The 16,179-nt window shown below is 37.5% G+C and overlaps 1 protein-coding gene across 5 annotated transcripts in view; it reads left to right on the top strand.

Moving 5' to 3' along the window:
- The window catches only part of ankfn1b (ankyrin repeat and fibronectin type III domain containing 1b), a 73,037-nt gene that overhangs the window by 41,253 nt on the left and 15,605 nt on the right, over positions 1 to 16,179 (top strand). For all 5 annotated transcript variants that reach the window (XM_079602019.1, XM_079602021.1, XM_079602018.1 and 2 more), the window contains 6 exons: positions 794 to 834; positions 7,474 to 7,596; positions 13,615 to 13,822; positions 14,132 to 14,339; positions 15,458 to 15,655; positions 15,727 to 15,840. In XM_079602019.1, the coding sequence (XP_079458145.1) occupies positions 794 to 834; positions 7,474 to 7,596; positions 13,615 to 13,822; positions 14,132 to 14,339; positions 15,458 to 15,655; positions 15,727 to 15,840 (892 nt within the window). The remainder of the gene's footprint in view (positions 1 to 793; positions 835 to 7,473; positions 7,597 to 13,614; positions 13,823 to 14,131; positions 14,340 to 15,457; positions 15,656 to 15,726; positions 15,841 to 16,179) is intronic.

The following is a 16,179-nucleotide window of genomic DNA, read 5'->3' as shown; positions in this document are numbered from 1 at the left end:
TGGCGCAATATTTTTTTGTTATTTAAAGAACGCGTTAGTAATTTGCGCCTATAGGCAGGTCCACAACAGTCGTACACTCTGCTTATTCACACACACAGGGACGTGCAGCAGCACACAAACATGCCAAATAAAAATAAAAGGATTACAATGTAAAATATTAATATTGTGTACATAGTGAGATGGTGGAATCCGGGTTGTCCCGTTGATGGTCTGCTTGAGCTTTAACTTCACGCACAAGCAGATCTGTTTGCGCTCTTCAAATTGCGCCGTATAAATAGCGAATCCGCCATGGCGCGAGCGCAACTGGCTTATAAAGGCTTTAGACCATACTGGCTTTAGACCATGTGCTTAGATTGTTAAAATAGGGCCTCTGTCTTTTTATCCATTTCATCCATCCATCCATCCATCGTTAAATGTATTATTTATATAATTTAGGTTTAATGTGTCCAGACATTATTGCAAATTAAACCGCTGGCAGGGTGCTGGTGACCATCCATGTCACGGCTTCTTATCAAATCAATCAATAAATTGCCATGAATTATTTAAATTACTAGATTATGAGAGATTAAAGTGTGTGGAGGGATACATGAGACATGAAACTAGGACAGATATGTAGGAAATTGGTGGGTCAGCACAGCAGTCATTTAAACAGTTTAGTGTCATTATACAAAACAGAATGTTGCTATTGGCCAATCAGAATGTAGAATTCTCAGTGTAATAATCTGTAATAATAATGCTTTGAAATGACTATCTCTGTAAATTGGTTGTAACGTTGTGTTTGTGTGTGTTTCAGAGTCTGGGCTCCATCGACAGGAAGGGAACGCGTCAGAGAAGGTGAGACTCGTTTGTTCTCACGCTGTCATGCTCTCATTCTGGCGATGCCAGGGTTAAACATGTGGTTAACATTAGTTTCATAATGAATCAGTCCAGTCATTGGGCCTAGTGACCCACTGAATAGAGAGATAATCTAGTTTTAGATTAACTGTAATCTCCAGTATTATGACCTGACTGTGATTACAGCACTGCATCAGTCTGAGAGTGTTTATGTGTGTTTACTTAGGGGACAAAATTGTCACCAGAATTAGCTAAATCAGACATAACTTTACTTTGGCGTCATCCTCAACTGAAAAAATGCATATAATGTTTGATTGTTTTAATTTTAAAAATGCATACGTATTATATTATATACATAATTTTAATTAGCTTTAATGTAACAAAAAAGACATAATATCCATGCAAGTGGAGTCGTTTACTCATTATACAGTCTTTCTCTGGTCGTGGTGTGTTGTTAGGTGGTTTGCTGCTTTAGGTTCATTAGCATAGATTAACTTGAGAGATAATCAATAAAGAAAGAAGTGATTATAATACAAATTGAGTCAAAAGCTTAATGATTGAGTGAAGATGAGGCTTCACAAGGCAATACAAATGAAACATCCCATGACAGAAATGAGTGCAAGATCAGGTTACTATAGTATCGACAAGTGTTATGATAGTGTTGTAGATCTATAGTGTTCTGGTTATGATAGTGCTGTAGATCTATAGTGTTCTGGTTATGATAACGCTGTAGATCTATAGTGTTCTGGTTATGATAACGCTGTAGATCTATAGTGTTCTGGTTATGATAGTGTTGTAGATCTATAGTGTTCTGGTTATGATAACGCTGTAGATCTATAGTGTTCTGGTTATGATAGTGCTGTAGATCTATAGTGTTCTGGTTATGATAGTGCTGTAGATCTATAGTGTTCTGGTTATGATAACGCTGTAGATCTATAGTGTTCTGGTTATGATAACGCTGTAAATTGCTTGTGTAATGATATAAGTAAACTGTAGGTTACGGATCGTTGCAGTTGCAATGAGTGAATCGAGTCTTCATTGGCTCTTTAATGCTTTAGTGCTTCTGACATGTTAAATTGACTCAGGATTGCCTTATTATTGAGGGTCTGTGTCTTTCTGAGTCTGTGAATTATGAAGCTGTCACACAATGTGGCGTAGGAGAGCCTTCCTATCCACAAGAACACCATGTTACCTTGGTTACTAGATTAAAAATGGCAGTCCTAAATCTATCACTAATGAGAACTGAACCGCTGATCGGATCTGATCAAAGGACGAGCACAAGATGTAGTCTGGGTTTTACTCTCTGGGAAGGTTTAATAAAGATGTTTCACCCTAGGTCAGGGATATTGGATATAGTGCTGGTTTCATTTTTCCTAATTGCTATGTTGGTTGTGTGTGTTCTTGTCACAGGTAAACGGCTCTAATAACGTGTCCGAAGCAGACATGGAGAGTCATCATTTTTTTTGTCCTGAAAATGAAACACTGCAAAGCAACAAAATCAAAATGAGTTTCACTAAATCTGAATTCACACTGACAGCAATTGAATACACCGCTGTTCAAAAGTGTGGGAACAGTGAGATGTTTTCAAAGAAACCTTTTCTGCTCACCAAGGCTGCATTCATTTGACCAAAAATACAGTAAAATAACCCCCTGTAATATTATTACATTATAAATGAACTGTTTTCAGTTGTAATATTGTAAAATGTAATTTATTCCAGTGATCAAAGCTGAATTTTCAGCATCATTACTCCAGTCTTCAGTGTCACATGATCATTCAGAAATCACTCTAATATGATGATTTGCTGCTCAAGAAACATTTATGATTTTTATTATCAGTGGTTAAAACAGTTCATATTTTTGTGGAAACCGTGATTATATAGTTGTTTCAGGATTATTTGATAAAGAGATAGTACAGCATTTTTAAAATAATAGAAATCGTTGTAACATTATACATTTTTTTACTGTCACGTTTGATCAATTTAATGCATCCTTGCTGAATGAAAGTATTAATTTCTTTCAAAAAACAAAAAACATAGTGGTCCTTCCTAAACTTTTGACTATATGTCACCCAAGTTCTCTCAAAACGAATTGAATATAACTGATTTCTGGAAATGTGTGCAAACTTTATTCAAATAATTTACAATTGAATATAATAGTTTACTTGCTACTGAGTGATTCGGATGTCTTGTCAGGCAGACGAAAGCTGTGGCCTTACACCCAGAAGTTAAATTCAGCCAATCACATTGTTTGTGAGTGAACCACTCAGTGAATGAACTGTTAGCGGTCACCGCAAGGCTAGGTGTAGAATTAGTGAAATATAAAATGCATGTGCTGTAACCATTTGTGGTCTTCCGTTTGAACGTCTAGTAACCAATTGTGAACAAATCACATAAGCTTTAAGCTTTTGTGAGACTAGTTATTGTGGGTTACAGAACTAAAGGGAGAAAATCAAATGAATTAGCATGAATGATATATGGCAGCAGTCTCTCTCTCTCTCTCTCTCTCTCTCTCTCTCTCTCTCTCTCTCTCTCTCTCTCTCTCTCTCTCTCTCTCTCTCTCTCTCTCTCATTCTCTCTCTCTCTTCTCTCTCTCTCCGACCCACATAAGCATTTTTCACATAGACAGTCTAATAAGTTTAATAAGTGTGCATGTTTCAGTGTTTGGTTTTGTGGTTAATGTGTGTATGTGTAAAGGTTGACTCAGCCGTGTGTGTGTGGAGGGGCTGGCGTTGTGGTTTGCATGTTTGATGTGGTTTGGCCATGAAAAGTCTGACGGTTCCCCAACAGTGCTGTGCCAGAGACAGACACACACACCTCAATAAAGCCCCGCCAGAGGAACTTTCCCGCGAAACCATTGCTAAGAACACACGCATGGCATCTCGTTCATTTGTGAGTGTGTGTGTGTGTGTGTGTGTGTGTGTGTGTGTGTGTGTGTGTGTGTGGTGTGTGTGTGTGTGTGTGTGTGTGTGTGTGTGTGTGTGTGTGGCATCATCTTCTCTCGTTCACTCACACACACAGGCATATACACATGTTTGGCCGCCGGTCTGGATGTAGGTATGGAGATGACACAGCAGAAACCACTTCCTCACAAACACACGCCCTTGTGTGTTACCGTGTGTGTGTGTGTGGTTTGTTTCTATAAATGTATGACACATTCACATGCTCACAATCCGCTCCAGAATAAATAATCATCATGATGGCCGTCTCCACTCTGATTGGAATCTTGACGCCCTGTGGAATTGTGGGATTCTGGAGGGAACGACAAGATGGGAGCCGCTTTCGGTCCATTACAGCATACCGGCAATGACCACAGAGAGGAGAGAGAGAGAGAGACAGGCAGAGAGGAGAGAGAGAGAGAGACAGGCGGAGAGAGAGAGAGAGAGAGAGAGAGAGAGAGAGGCGGAGAGAGAGAGAGAGAGAGAGAGAGAGAGAAGGTGGCCCTCTAGGGAAACCGCTTTTTAGTTTGGAATTGTGGAAACATGAATCAGTGTGTTTATAGTTGTATTAAGTGTTGATATATATATATATATGTGTGTGTGTGTGTGATGAAGTCATAATGGACTACTTTCATAATACATGCTCCTGCTGTTATTGTGACTGATTCATCAGTGCATGTCATTTTAAAGAAGAAGATGCATAATTGTCCATCAAAATACAACAACTTTTTGACTTCTGAAATGTCTTTTCAAATACACAGGCCATTGGTTGATCAATAGTCATTTTCAATAATCATTGTCATTTTTGCATATTGTCTAATAGTGTCTAATTTTTAACTAAGACAATTAAGACAAACTTTTAATGTTGATTTGACAAAGACTTTTTTGAAAGTTTTGAATAAAGTAAAGAAGTTTTACATGTTTAGATAGATAGATAGATGGATGGATAGATGGATAGACGGATAGACAGATAGATAGATGGATGGATGGATGGATGGATGGATGGATAGATAGATAGATAGATAGATAGATGGATAGTTTACATGCATAATGTTTGAAATGCCACCTTATTTAGCTTATCATATTTAATAAATATGTTTTTGGACTGGGGTGAAAGAACTCTTTCCCAGACACAGTCTGCTTGACTGATTGAAACAAGACAAAAATACTGAGGTACTGTAGAACATCATTTTTTTTGCAATGCAAGAGTCACCAATGTTGAATTTTTTTATTTGTGAATTCGGTCAATTCCTCTTCTTGTCCTTTGGGTGGTGTTCAAATTCACACACATGATTTGAACATTTAGTCGATTGTTCTGTTCTGAGTCGCTGTAATGGTGATTTAATTTTTTTTAAATTAACGTGTGTGTGTGTGTGTGTGTGTGTGTGTGTGTGAGTGTGAGAGGGTCAAAGCCTTTAAGTGGAATAACACGGCACGACACATTTGATGTTGCGGTGTATGGAGAGCTTTTTATATTTGTCTTAACTAACCAATTTATGTCTCCGCTGGCACTGGTGTTTAATACTGTGTGTGTTTGGTATTTATATGCTTGTCTAATGAGCAGCCTGGGCCGAAGCGTTGGATCTGTGCGCTGGCTGCAGACTGAGCTCCGATCGACATCAAACAGCAGAGCAGACACTCCTCTCTCCAGCGAGATGCCTACCGACAGCATCTCACTGATCACACTGATGCCTCTGCTCGAAATATTGAAGCCTTCGTTTAAAATGTATGAATGTGAATTGCATATAAAACTAATAAACTTAATGTTGATGCATGCATATTTGTCAGTCATACGTAAATGAAAAAGGTTAAAAGCAGGTAAGATGTCTGTACTCAAACATATTGCATAATTTATGATTAACTTTTGCATCTATTTGATTTGATTTAAATAATCATATTTTCGAAATGCATTTATTAAAATAGCTTAGAATCAGTTAAAAGTAAGAACATGGTTAAAATATGAATTGCTGTTCCATATATATTGAATTAGTTAAAACGCATGAGATTAAAACAAATTTGAATTATTGATGATAAATATATAAACCTGTGGTTATTGTGTATTTAAAACACATTCAGTTTATTAGTACTATCACAGAAACCCATTTCATTGATGTATGACTGATGAATATGCATCATATTAAGTTTATTAGTTTATGTTAAAGCTGTATGCAATGCAAATACATAAATCTTAAAGGCCTAAATATTTTTTGTGGCGTTCAATTGGCCAAATTCTGTGACAACATTCAAAGAAGGCAATCCCAGAATGCTTTGCACAGCTCACTTGGTTCTGAAACCGATCTTGTCTCTGTCCCTCTCTCAATCATGTCTTAAAGTGCGTACGAATTAAGCGTTGACTTGTGCCGTGTTTATGTTTGGTATTTATTTTTATACTCGTGTTTGTGTGTATGTGTCCGCGCGGCGTGTGCTCTCTTGAAGGAGGTGATGTCATCACTCAGGCCTTCCTACTGTAAGAAAGCTTCGACTGGCATTACATCAGCATGTGGGACCCCAACCGAGCGCAGTGTCATCCAGAACAGCTGCCGCTGGAATCAGATTCATCCCGCAGTCCGTCTTCCTGTCTTATTCCCAAACGGCTTCTATCTAGGAACATTCCCTCTAGAAATACGGATGCGGTCACCTCTCCGTGTCACGGGTGTTCTGGACACGCTGGCACTGCCGACTGCTCGCTGACCTTGTCCTTCAGTGTTTAAACATTCTTCAGTCGCACTTGTTGACTTGTTTGTCATTAAGCGATTGCAGGATCTTTGATTCACGCATTTACAGCGCTGTCAGATCTGCATATAGTGTCCGCTGCCGTCCAGCCGGCTGCTGCTGTTATGACCACAGTGTTGCTAATGAGACGCCAAATTCAACTTGCATAAAGTTTTACAGCGGAGTCTCACGGAGAACATTTCCTGGTCATGTTGCACCCCATTATCAAAAGACAGAAATATCAGGCTATATTTTGCAAAAAGAAAATCATGTCTGTTTTTGGACCATTTAAAACAAAACAAAAATGTACTGTGATACACACACACACACACACACACACACATTTGGCCCATAAGTTTAAAACCCAAATCTGGGAATGCAAATTTAACACATGGAAATTTTAGGAAAATGTAAAACAAAAAAAACATTTATTTGTTTGTTAGTTTAATTTAATTTATTATTATCCATATTTTATTTTAAATCTGGGAATACAAATTTTAAACATGGAAAAATGTTATGAAAATGTAAAAAAATTAATTAGAAGATTTGTTTGTTTATCATTTTAAATAGTATTTGTTATTATTAATATTATAATCCATGTTTTTTATGATAATAATCATCGTCATTATAATAACAACAACAGTAAGAATAATAATCAACAACAATAATAATAATACAATCATAATAATAATAAACAATTATTGTTATACATAATTATTATATTATTATTTATATAAAATTGTATTTTCATGAGGTTCCTCCTTTTAGTTTTGGGCAAAAGGATTTTTGTTTGAACTGATAAAGTTTAGTGACACCAAAATTTGTTTGTAGGTGAAGATCAAATATTTATACATACACATGAAACCTGTTGAAACATTATGATGGAAAGCGTTTGGTAAAGTTCTGAGCTAATCTCTGGCAGCGGGAACATTTAGTACATCAGAGAATTAATTACAGTAATCATGCTATGTGTGTGTGTCTGTGTTTTGCAGGACTGAGTCTGGGATTGTGAAGTTGACTCAGCGACTCTCTCTGAAGGACAAACACTGCAAGGAGGACAGGAGTCTGCCGTCCAGACCTCCAGCCTACAGGAGGCGCTCTCTCAGCGTGGACTGGTACTTTTACTCCAACATTTACATCACAGCAGAAATAATGTTAGAAATAATGTCATTTTAAAGCCCATTCACCCTGCACCGACAGACGACAACAGACTTCGTTGGGTTTTGTCGGATCAGCGAACATGTTGAATCGGCCTTGGTATATCTGAGAAGTGACGTACTGTAATCTGGTGACTGTCAGCGTTAGTCAGTGTGAATTGACCTTTAAACAGCTGAAAACCTGTCTGAGAGAGGTTGACCAGCCATTTGGACTCAAAAGATTGCAAGGAAGCCATGTTGGCTCTGAACGCTGCTGTTTTCCCATGGTTTTTCCTCTACTCATCTCCACAGACATCATGACTCCAGTTATGACTGCCTCTCTCTCCTCCACCCTCCCCATCTGTCACGGCTTTTGCATGTCCAAAACTCACAAATGGAGTCACTTCCAAGATCCATACAGAAAAGATGAGCTTTTTTTCTGAGATGATAAACATGCACATAAGGCACACAAATCTGTCTGGCATTTATTTAACTTTGACCAGAATTACTCATTTAGCAAACAATTTATCATGGTACTTCTCAAGCATCTCAAGTCAAGTCAAATATATTTGTATAGCGCTTTCACTTTTTTTTTTTAAAGCATCTTCTTAGAAAATCACAGTTAGTTTTTATAATATCCTAATATCTTAATTCCTTATAGTCGCATTTAGCAGATTAGATCTGTGCGATAATATAGTTTAAATTTTGTAGTGATATAAACAATCATTTGAAATTTGCTTTAGTGTATATTGCCCTATGTGTGTATAAGTATAATGTACGTATGCAAATAAAGTTAGACATTCTTATATATATCCAACTTTATATAAAGAGCTGGGCGATAATATAGTAAACTTTTACGATAAAAATAAGTCAATATATATCCATCCTCATATACAGAGCTGTGCTAATGTTCAGATGACCTTAAAAGGTCATTAAATGGACTTGTAATCCTGCTTGTATGCACTTTTTATTTCCATTTTAAGTTTATGTGCCTTTCTTTGTGCATGAGAAGAGGTGGCTATCGGTGGCCGCATCTGGGTCGTGGCATATGGCAAATTGGAAGCCGGGCTCCAGAGACGCATATAACTCCGGGGAGTCTCGGGGCGGCGTGTCCCCAGGATGTAGTCACCCTGGCTGGGCACGATGAGGGCTGGGCCCCCCTGTTTTTGGGTCCGCGCAGAGACTCACGCAGACTCCCTGTCACCTCCTGCACGCCGAGCTGTCTGTCGCCAGTGCCTCTTAGACTGGCCTAACGTCACACACACACGTACGGGGCCGTTGCACAAAGACACATCCGCGCACACGCATTCATACATTGATTGATCCCGTGCTCACATGCGCTTCTCGTCCCCCTGCAGAACATCCCCATGGCGACGGTCTTCTGTCTCTGCTCATCAGAATTAGAGAGATTTGCCCCCTGGGGTGGGGGGGGCGAACAGGTGGCGGGCAGTTGAACTCGACACAGCAAACACTCTCACAGGGGAGCGACTACTACTGTGACAACACACCCGCATACCGGCACATGCACTCAAATACTCCCGCGTTTAATCTCTTAATCTGACTGGATTAGAACGCAAACGGCCAGGGCAGAAACACGCAATCATGCAGACGTATGCGTGATGGGAGAAGACTGCGCGGCTTCACTGCGTTAAACAAACTCACTCCTGTTCTAATGCTGCCGAAAACACACTTCACCCCAAAATCAAAAGAGAGAAATGATATTTCACATAATGAAAAACCTATTTTTGGATAATTTAAGATGTTTTATTTGTTTCCATATAAAAGTCTAATTGTGAAAAAACAATATTTTCCAAGGTCTCCATTTTTTTAAAGGCAAAACCAGTGTTTTTTTCATGCACTGGTCAATTGTGAGATTTTGCGCTATTTTACTTCTGCAACACTTGCCTTCTTTCAGACTAGTGGAAAGAAAACATTCAAAATACACATTTGAGTTGATTTTTTTATTACTTTTGATCTGTTTGCATGTGTTGAATTCAAAATGCATTGCATGTCTCTAAGGCTGTTTTCTTAAAAAAAAATGTTTCCAGTACATTCACATTTCCGCTCTGGAAATGAATGCAAATTAGTGGATGTTTAGTTAGATTAATGTCATCATTTGCATATTTAAACATAACATTTCAGAAAACTTAATACAAAATGTAATACAAAACAGTTGTCTTGATGCACTGTGATTAATCAACTAGGGAAAGTTTGGAGATATCTATTAGTTACATTATTTTCACCCATAGTGTCTTGCCTTTGGTAAATTTATTATGAGAAAAAGGTAAAACACCCAGATGCATTATAATAATGAGAATATTCTTTGAAAAAGTGCTTAATTGTCATTCAAATAAAGGCACTTATTAAAAATAAACTTTATGCAGAATATAATATACACATTTCTTGAGTTTTAAGGTGGAAATGTGAGCTGGACATGTTCTTGTGAGATTCTGATTGCTGAAGATCTCTGTGGTGACATGCAAACCTGTCTGCGTGTCTTTCAAACGGGGAGGGAATCAACTGATTAGCTTTGATTCCCCATTGTGTGTGTGAGAGGTCGAAGGGTTAGACTGGCTCCACTAGGCCTGAAGTACACAAGAGAGAGAGAGAGAGGGGTTCTGTTGACCCTAGTAACACACACACACTAATCGGGAATACTGTCCTCGCTGCCCCCCTCCTGTTGCTTACTGTCACACACACTCCCCCTCCAAATTTTGGCTGGTCGGACTGCAGTCTGTCTGGTGCCAAGAATCAAATTTCCGACTCTCCTTCTCGCAGCCACATATAACCCTCGTAGAGGAGTCCCTCTGCCCCCTTTACGTCTGTTATAACCAACTATTCTGAAAGAAAGAGACGTCGCCCGCTCTTTGCGTACATGTCGTAAACATTTAGTTTTGTTTGATTGATGACGACGTGAAAGAATCAGCCCGATTGGTGTTTCTCGCACACATCCGTGCATTGTGATCGTTGTGTCTGCTGCATCTTATGTATTTACGTGAAATCCATCTCAGCCTCATTTTGCAGTTGATTAGGATCAAAAATGTATCTCTAAATTTTTACTTTATTGACTTCATTCCATCTCAGAATTAGCGTAACGAGTAAAAACGTATGTCTTTGTTGCATTCATGATTACAACTATACAGTAAGGAAACTAAATATTTTACGAAAATAGTGTAGAAAATAGAACAATAATTTTGTTTGATGTGCCATTTTATTATAGCCAGTGTTACCTGATGTGCTTTTTTAGTGCTTTGATATTCTGAAAGACTAATTGGATTGGATTAATTTAATACAATGAGTAGAAACTGCAAGTTGTCAATTTGTAATTGTGATATTTCATTAATGCCTCATTACATAGAAGAGCTAAATTTTGATTTAAATTTTTTCCAGATTTTAAATTCAGAATTCTACATTAAATGTTAAATAATCTACTGATAATCGTATATATTTTTTCTTGTTTAAAGATACATAATCTATAGTCATACATTTTGCTGTTGTCAAAAGAGACAATATATAAACTTTTTTTATGCAAAAACATTTTATCCTTTGAAAGTTGAAACTAACAGTATTAAACCTTTTCCCATTTCCCACCTTTTACCCATTCCCAACTGTTGCTGTCAGTTCTGTTTATTTGTCTGACTGTTATGTAAAACGTTTTATTCACAAAAGTGACATTCAAAGTCAGTGCGACCCAAAATCTCATGACATTTACTTACATTTTTCATAAATATTTATTTGACTATTAGTTAACATTATTGAATAGATAATTTCAGATGAAGAACAAGCGCGCTGATCAGCCAGGACCAGAATGTTGAAGTTGTCATTTATTTTCTGTATAGCAACATCAGATCTAAAACGAGTGACAGAAACACTTCGGACGACCTCTCCAGCTTTTAGCATTGTTTCGCGTGAAACACGGCAGATAATTCACCGGCCACATTAGCAGTGGTATCGGGTAGAGTTTGATCTCGGAGGTAAATGTGAACATGTGTTCGGGGAAACGGTAAAGAGTAATCTCTTACCATCAGTGAGCTCAACACATGCACATGTGTGCGGGATTGCATGTGTTTATATGCGCCTACTGTTCTCAATGGCTATTATTCTTAGACGGAGGCATTACTCACTAAATTTTCCATACTATGGCCTATTCTCATTTAGCCTTGACTTACTGGACGTGTTAAATGTGCTCGTATTTGTGTGCTAAATTTTGCTTTGCCTTTTGATGTGATGCCAGACACAATCCCCAGATATCTGAGCACTTTTGCCCCCAACTTGACTCTGTGCATGTGTGTGTGTGTGTTTGTGTGCACATGTAAATAATTGTTTGTTGCTGTGTAAAGTCCTGTCCAAATGTCCTACATTTTTTAGTTACTAATGATGTTGAATTGAAAAATCAACATGAATTCAAAAATGTCACATATTTTTACCACATAGGATTCTACATAAAACTTGAGATTCAATGGAAGAAGAAAATCGGACTGTCACATGATCAATGTCACTAATTTACTTACATATGATTAATACATAGAAATATCATAATGTTTCTTGGTTGTAAATGTTTCAATATTCTAAAAATTATCTTATTTCCAGGTTTAAATATGCTTTGGAATCCCAGATTCTCAGTGTGGTCTCAGACGTTTAGACCTCACAGTAATTGTGTGGTGGGAAACTGTTTTGTGTGTGTGTGTGTATGTGTGTGTGTGTCTGTTCTATTCTATCACTATTCGTCTGATGGGGTGCTGAGACGGCTGTGTTAACATGTGGTGTCCCTGTTTCTTTTGTCTTTCTCTCTTTATCCCTCGTTCTTTCATCTGCTAGTCTTTCATGTGAGTGCGCGCGCCGTTCGCTCGGCAGCCCGTGTGTTCAGCACAAGAGGAGAAACTTTAAGCCCAGAGATCAGCCGCCTTTGAAACTGATCCGGGCTGCCACAAATATACCCACTTTTATCTGCACACAGCACATACCTGCCCGTTAAAATAAGCACGTTATTATCAGAGCACTCGGAGGTGTTCGCCTGCATCCGACGCGGACAATGGTCCGTCCTAATACGAGAACATTTGTGACAGTTGTAGTTCTTGGAGCCCTTTGTTCTGTTTCCAAATCTGAAGCCCCTCTGAATGAATCTTGATATCAGGGTGAACAAGTTGTTCCCCGAATTATATCAGCGGGCAAGCAATATGGATTTTTCAGTTATTGATTCTTAAAATTTTACTTTTATTCCCTTTCAGTCTTAGTCTACTGGGGATTTTTTTTTTTTTTTTAACACAAACCTCACTATTTTTTGCTTTATTTTTAAAACAAGAAAACTTAGTTGCAAGAAAGATTTTAAGAGACCAAATTTAGAAAAATAATCTTATTATCTTACATTAATTTGGCTTCTAACTTAAATTTATCTTGTCAATATAAATATTGGAAACACTTTACAATAAGGACCCATTAGTTAACATTAGTTAATCCATAATGTTCATTTTTGTTACAGTATTTCTTTTATCTTTATTTACATTAGTTAATAAAAATACAGCTATTTATTGTTAGTTTAAACTCAGGTACATTAAATAATACTTAACAGATGCAACTTTTGATTTTAACGTATTAGTAAATGTTGAAACTAATTTGTTTTAGAATTATCATTATTAGTTCGTGTTAACTAATGTAGACAACTAATGTTAACATATACAATCTTATTGTAAAGTGTTACTGATAAGTTTAATAGAAATAAAAAATACCTATTAATAATGTTTTTGTGGTGTATTTCTTGTTAAAAAAATATTTTTTTATAAATATGTAAGTATTTATCCAATCCAATCCACTTTATTTCTATAACACATTTTACAAACACAAAGTTTCCAAAGTGCTGCACAGAAGACTCAAAACATACAAAACAATTAATATCCTCTAACGATTTTTGTATTATTATTTGTGTCTTGACGACAGTGCTGATAGCATCTTTCTTTATTCCTCTTAATTTCAGTTTTTCTTGTGCAATTTCTTTTTCAGGGCCGAATCCAAAATGACTCAACAGATTCCAGACCCCCATCCTCTGATTCCACGCAAATACTCCAGCACATCATGTTCGTCTCCTCCGAGTGCTGCGCGACGTCTCTACAGAAACCTGTCTGGAAAGTTTCGCACGACGAACCTGCTTCTGGAAGATACGGCACTCCCAGGCCAGTCGGACAAGGACCACTCGCATAAAACCACCATGGTGAGATGCAAACACTTAAACAAGACCTATACAATAGTGGAAAGAAATCAAATTAGTCTCACATAACTATTGAATTTAGACATTTCAGATTGTTTGACTAACATATAAAGCAACCAATAGCACTTGATGAAGATCCCAATACTGAAGAACCTATAATAAAACTTTTTTTAACCTTAAAAGAACCATATTGCAACTCAAAAACCTTATAGTCAAAAATGGCTTTGATATTTTGTGCATACGTGGCTGCAGTTTTACAGCATGCATGGAAGTGTCTATGTGTGTGAGATATATCTGTGCATGCATGTGTAGTTCCAGGGCAACGAGGCTCTGTTTGAAGCTGTGGAGCATCAGGAGCTGGATGTTGTGGAGTCTCTGTTGAGCACCTTCAGTCCGGAGGAGCTGGACTTAAACACACCCAACAGTGAAGGACTGCTGCCACTCGATATCGCCATCATGACCAACAACGTCCCCATGGCCAAACTTCTGCTGAGAGCCGGGGCCAAAGAGAGTCCCCACTGTGAGTACACACTTACTGCGATCAAACGCATGCAGCACGAGCCCCACTTTATGAATCATAAACCATACATCTACAGATGTTTGCCACATGCTATACATTACAATAAAGCAGTAGTGGCTTATTGCTTCAATCAAACGGCGGCAACAGCAATGTGATATGGTATGCGACACCAAAGATCAAAACATAATGTCAGTTTCCCCCCACACTTTTTATACTGTAGTTATCATTATCTCTAATGAATGTTTTTCCCAAAATATGCCCAGGTCATATTTAATTCCTATATTTTATATTATTTTATGTTATATTCTGCATAATGAATATGAAGTGTAATTTTAAGAGCATTGTTGCATTAATTAAGCAGCCTCCCATTCTTATTACTGTCATTTGAAAAAACAATAAAAAAAAATAATACATTTTTGTATCATGGTAGTTTTTGCTACTTGAACTTAATTTATGCTTATTATTTCTTTATTACACCAATGTAATTTTTGGTGAAAATTTTCAAGCAAATTTTTGGGGTGAAATATGATTGGGACATTTCTTGCAATTTAACAATATAAAATAATATAACTATCAAAGATAATTGGAATTAATTTGCTTATATCAACTTTTTTATTTATTTTTATAGATTTTTTTTTACGGTGGTTACGAACATGGCCCATTCATAACTTTATAGTATACTTTTAATATTCACTCATTTATTTTTACTAAGTTTTTTACACAAGTGTATTGTAGATCAGTAATATGAATAGATGTAGCTTTAAAGCCTTAGGAGGAAATGCATTGAATTTTCAGTGGAATTGTTCTGACTAATCAGATAAAAGCAGAGTTTTGGTGCCGCCCACATGTGTGACTAATATATTGAAGCCATAAACCAATTTGTACACAATAAAAAAAAAAAGGTTTTTGGTTTGTTAAACAAAACAAATTTTTTTTTTTTTAAACAAGCCGTCTTTTTCTTTCTCATTATTCTTTTCCAAATTGGAAATGAAATGGTTAAAACATACACGGTAGATGTAGAATTCCACAATTAGAAACTTAACAAAAAAGTTAATTTTTCAATATTTAATATTTTTTTCCCCCAAATATTTGTGAAATCTCTTTTATGTATTCTCTAGTTCTAAGTCTTGAAGGCAGAGCTGCTCACCTGGCCTCCCTGGTGCAAGAGGCGGAGCATCGCATAGCAGAGCTGGTTGCCCAGGTAACGGAGGAGGAGCCTGGGGAGAGGGAGGAGTCAAACAGAGAGAGACAGCTGAAGACATGGGAATGGAAGCTCCGCCTCTACAAGCGCATGCAGACGGGATACACACACGCCAGTGAGTAACACACACACAACTGCGGTTATAGTTGCTGGTCATGATTCTGAGTGACTTTGTGTTGTTTTCAGGTCCTCCTGAACCTCCCAGCGACGTTCATCTGTCTGTCAGCAGTATCAACAGTCTCAGAGTTTACTTCCAAGAGCCTCTTTGTCACAACTCTGCTGTTATTACCAAATACCGCGGTGAGTGACCCCTGACTCATCCTGTTATAGGGATGATTTAGATTATACCACCAAAACACATGAACACACACGACTGACTCATCGACTCGCTGGTGAGCATCAGCGTTTGACGGCCAGCTAGAGAATATGTTCCACACAGCCGAGTGAGATGCGGGTGAGAAATGAAAATATCTCACAAATCATATTGCCAGATTCACACTTCTAGTGCGATCCAGTGTTTTTCAGTGTAAAATTATATACTACTAGTTTTTATAAATATTTAGAATATTTCTGTCACGCTTGACTGTAGTGAGCACACGATGAAGGAGTATCCTAAACAAAACACACTTTATTAACAAA

This window comes from Phoxinus phoxinus (assembly GCF_949152265.1).
Source record: "Phoxinus phoxinus genome assembly, chromosome: 24".
NCBI lineage: Eukaryota > Metazoa > Chordata > Actinopteri > Cypriniformes > Leuciscidae > Phoxinus > Phoxinus phoxinus.
This window is presented reverse-complemented; position numbering and strand designations above follow the sequence as displayed.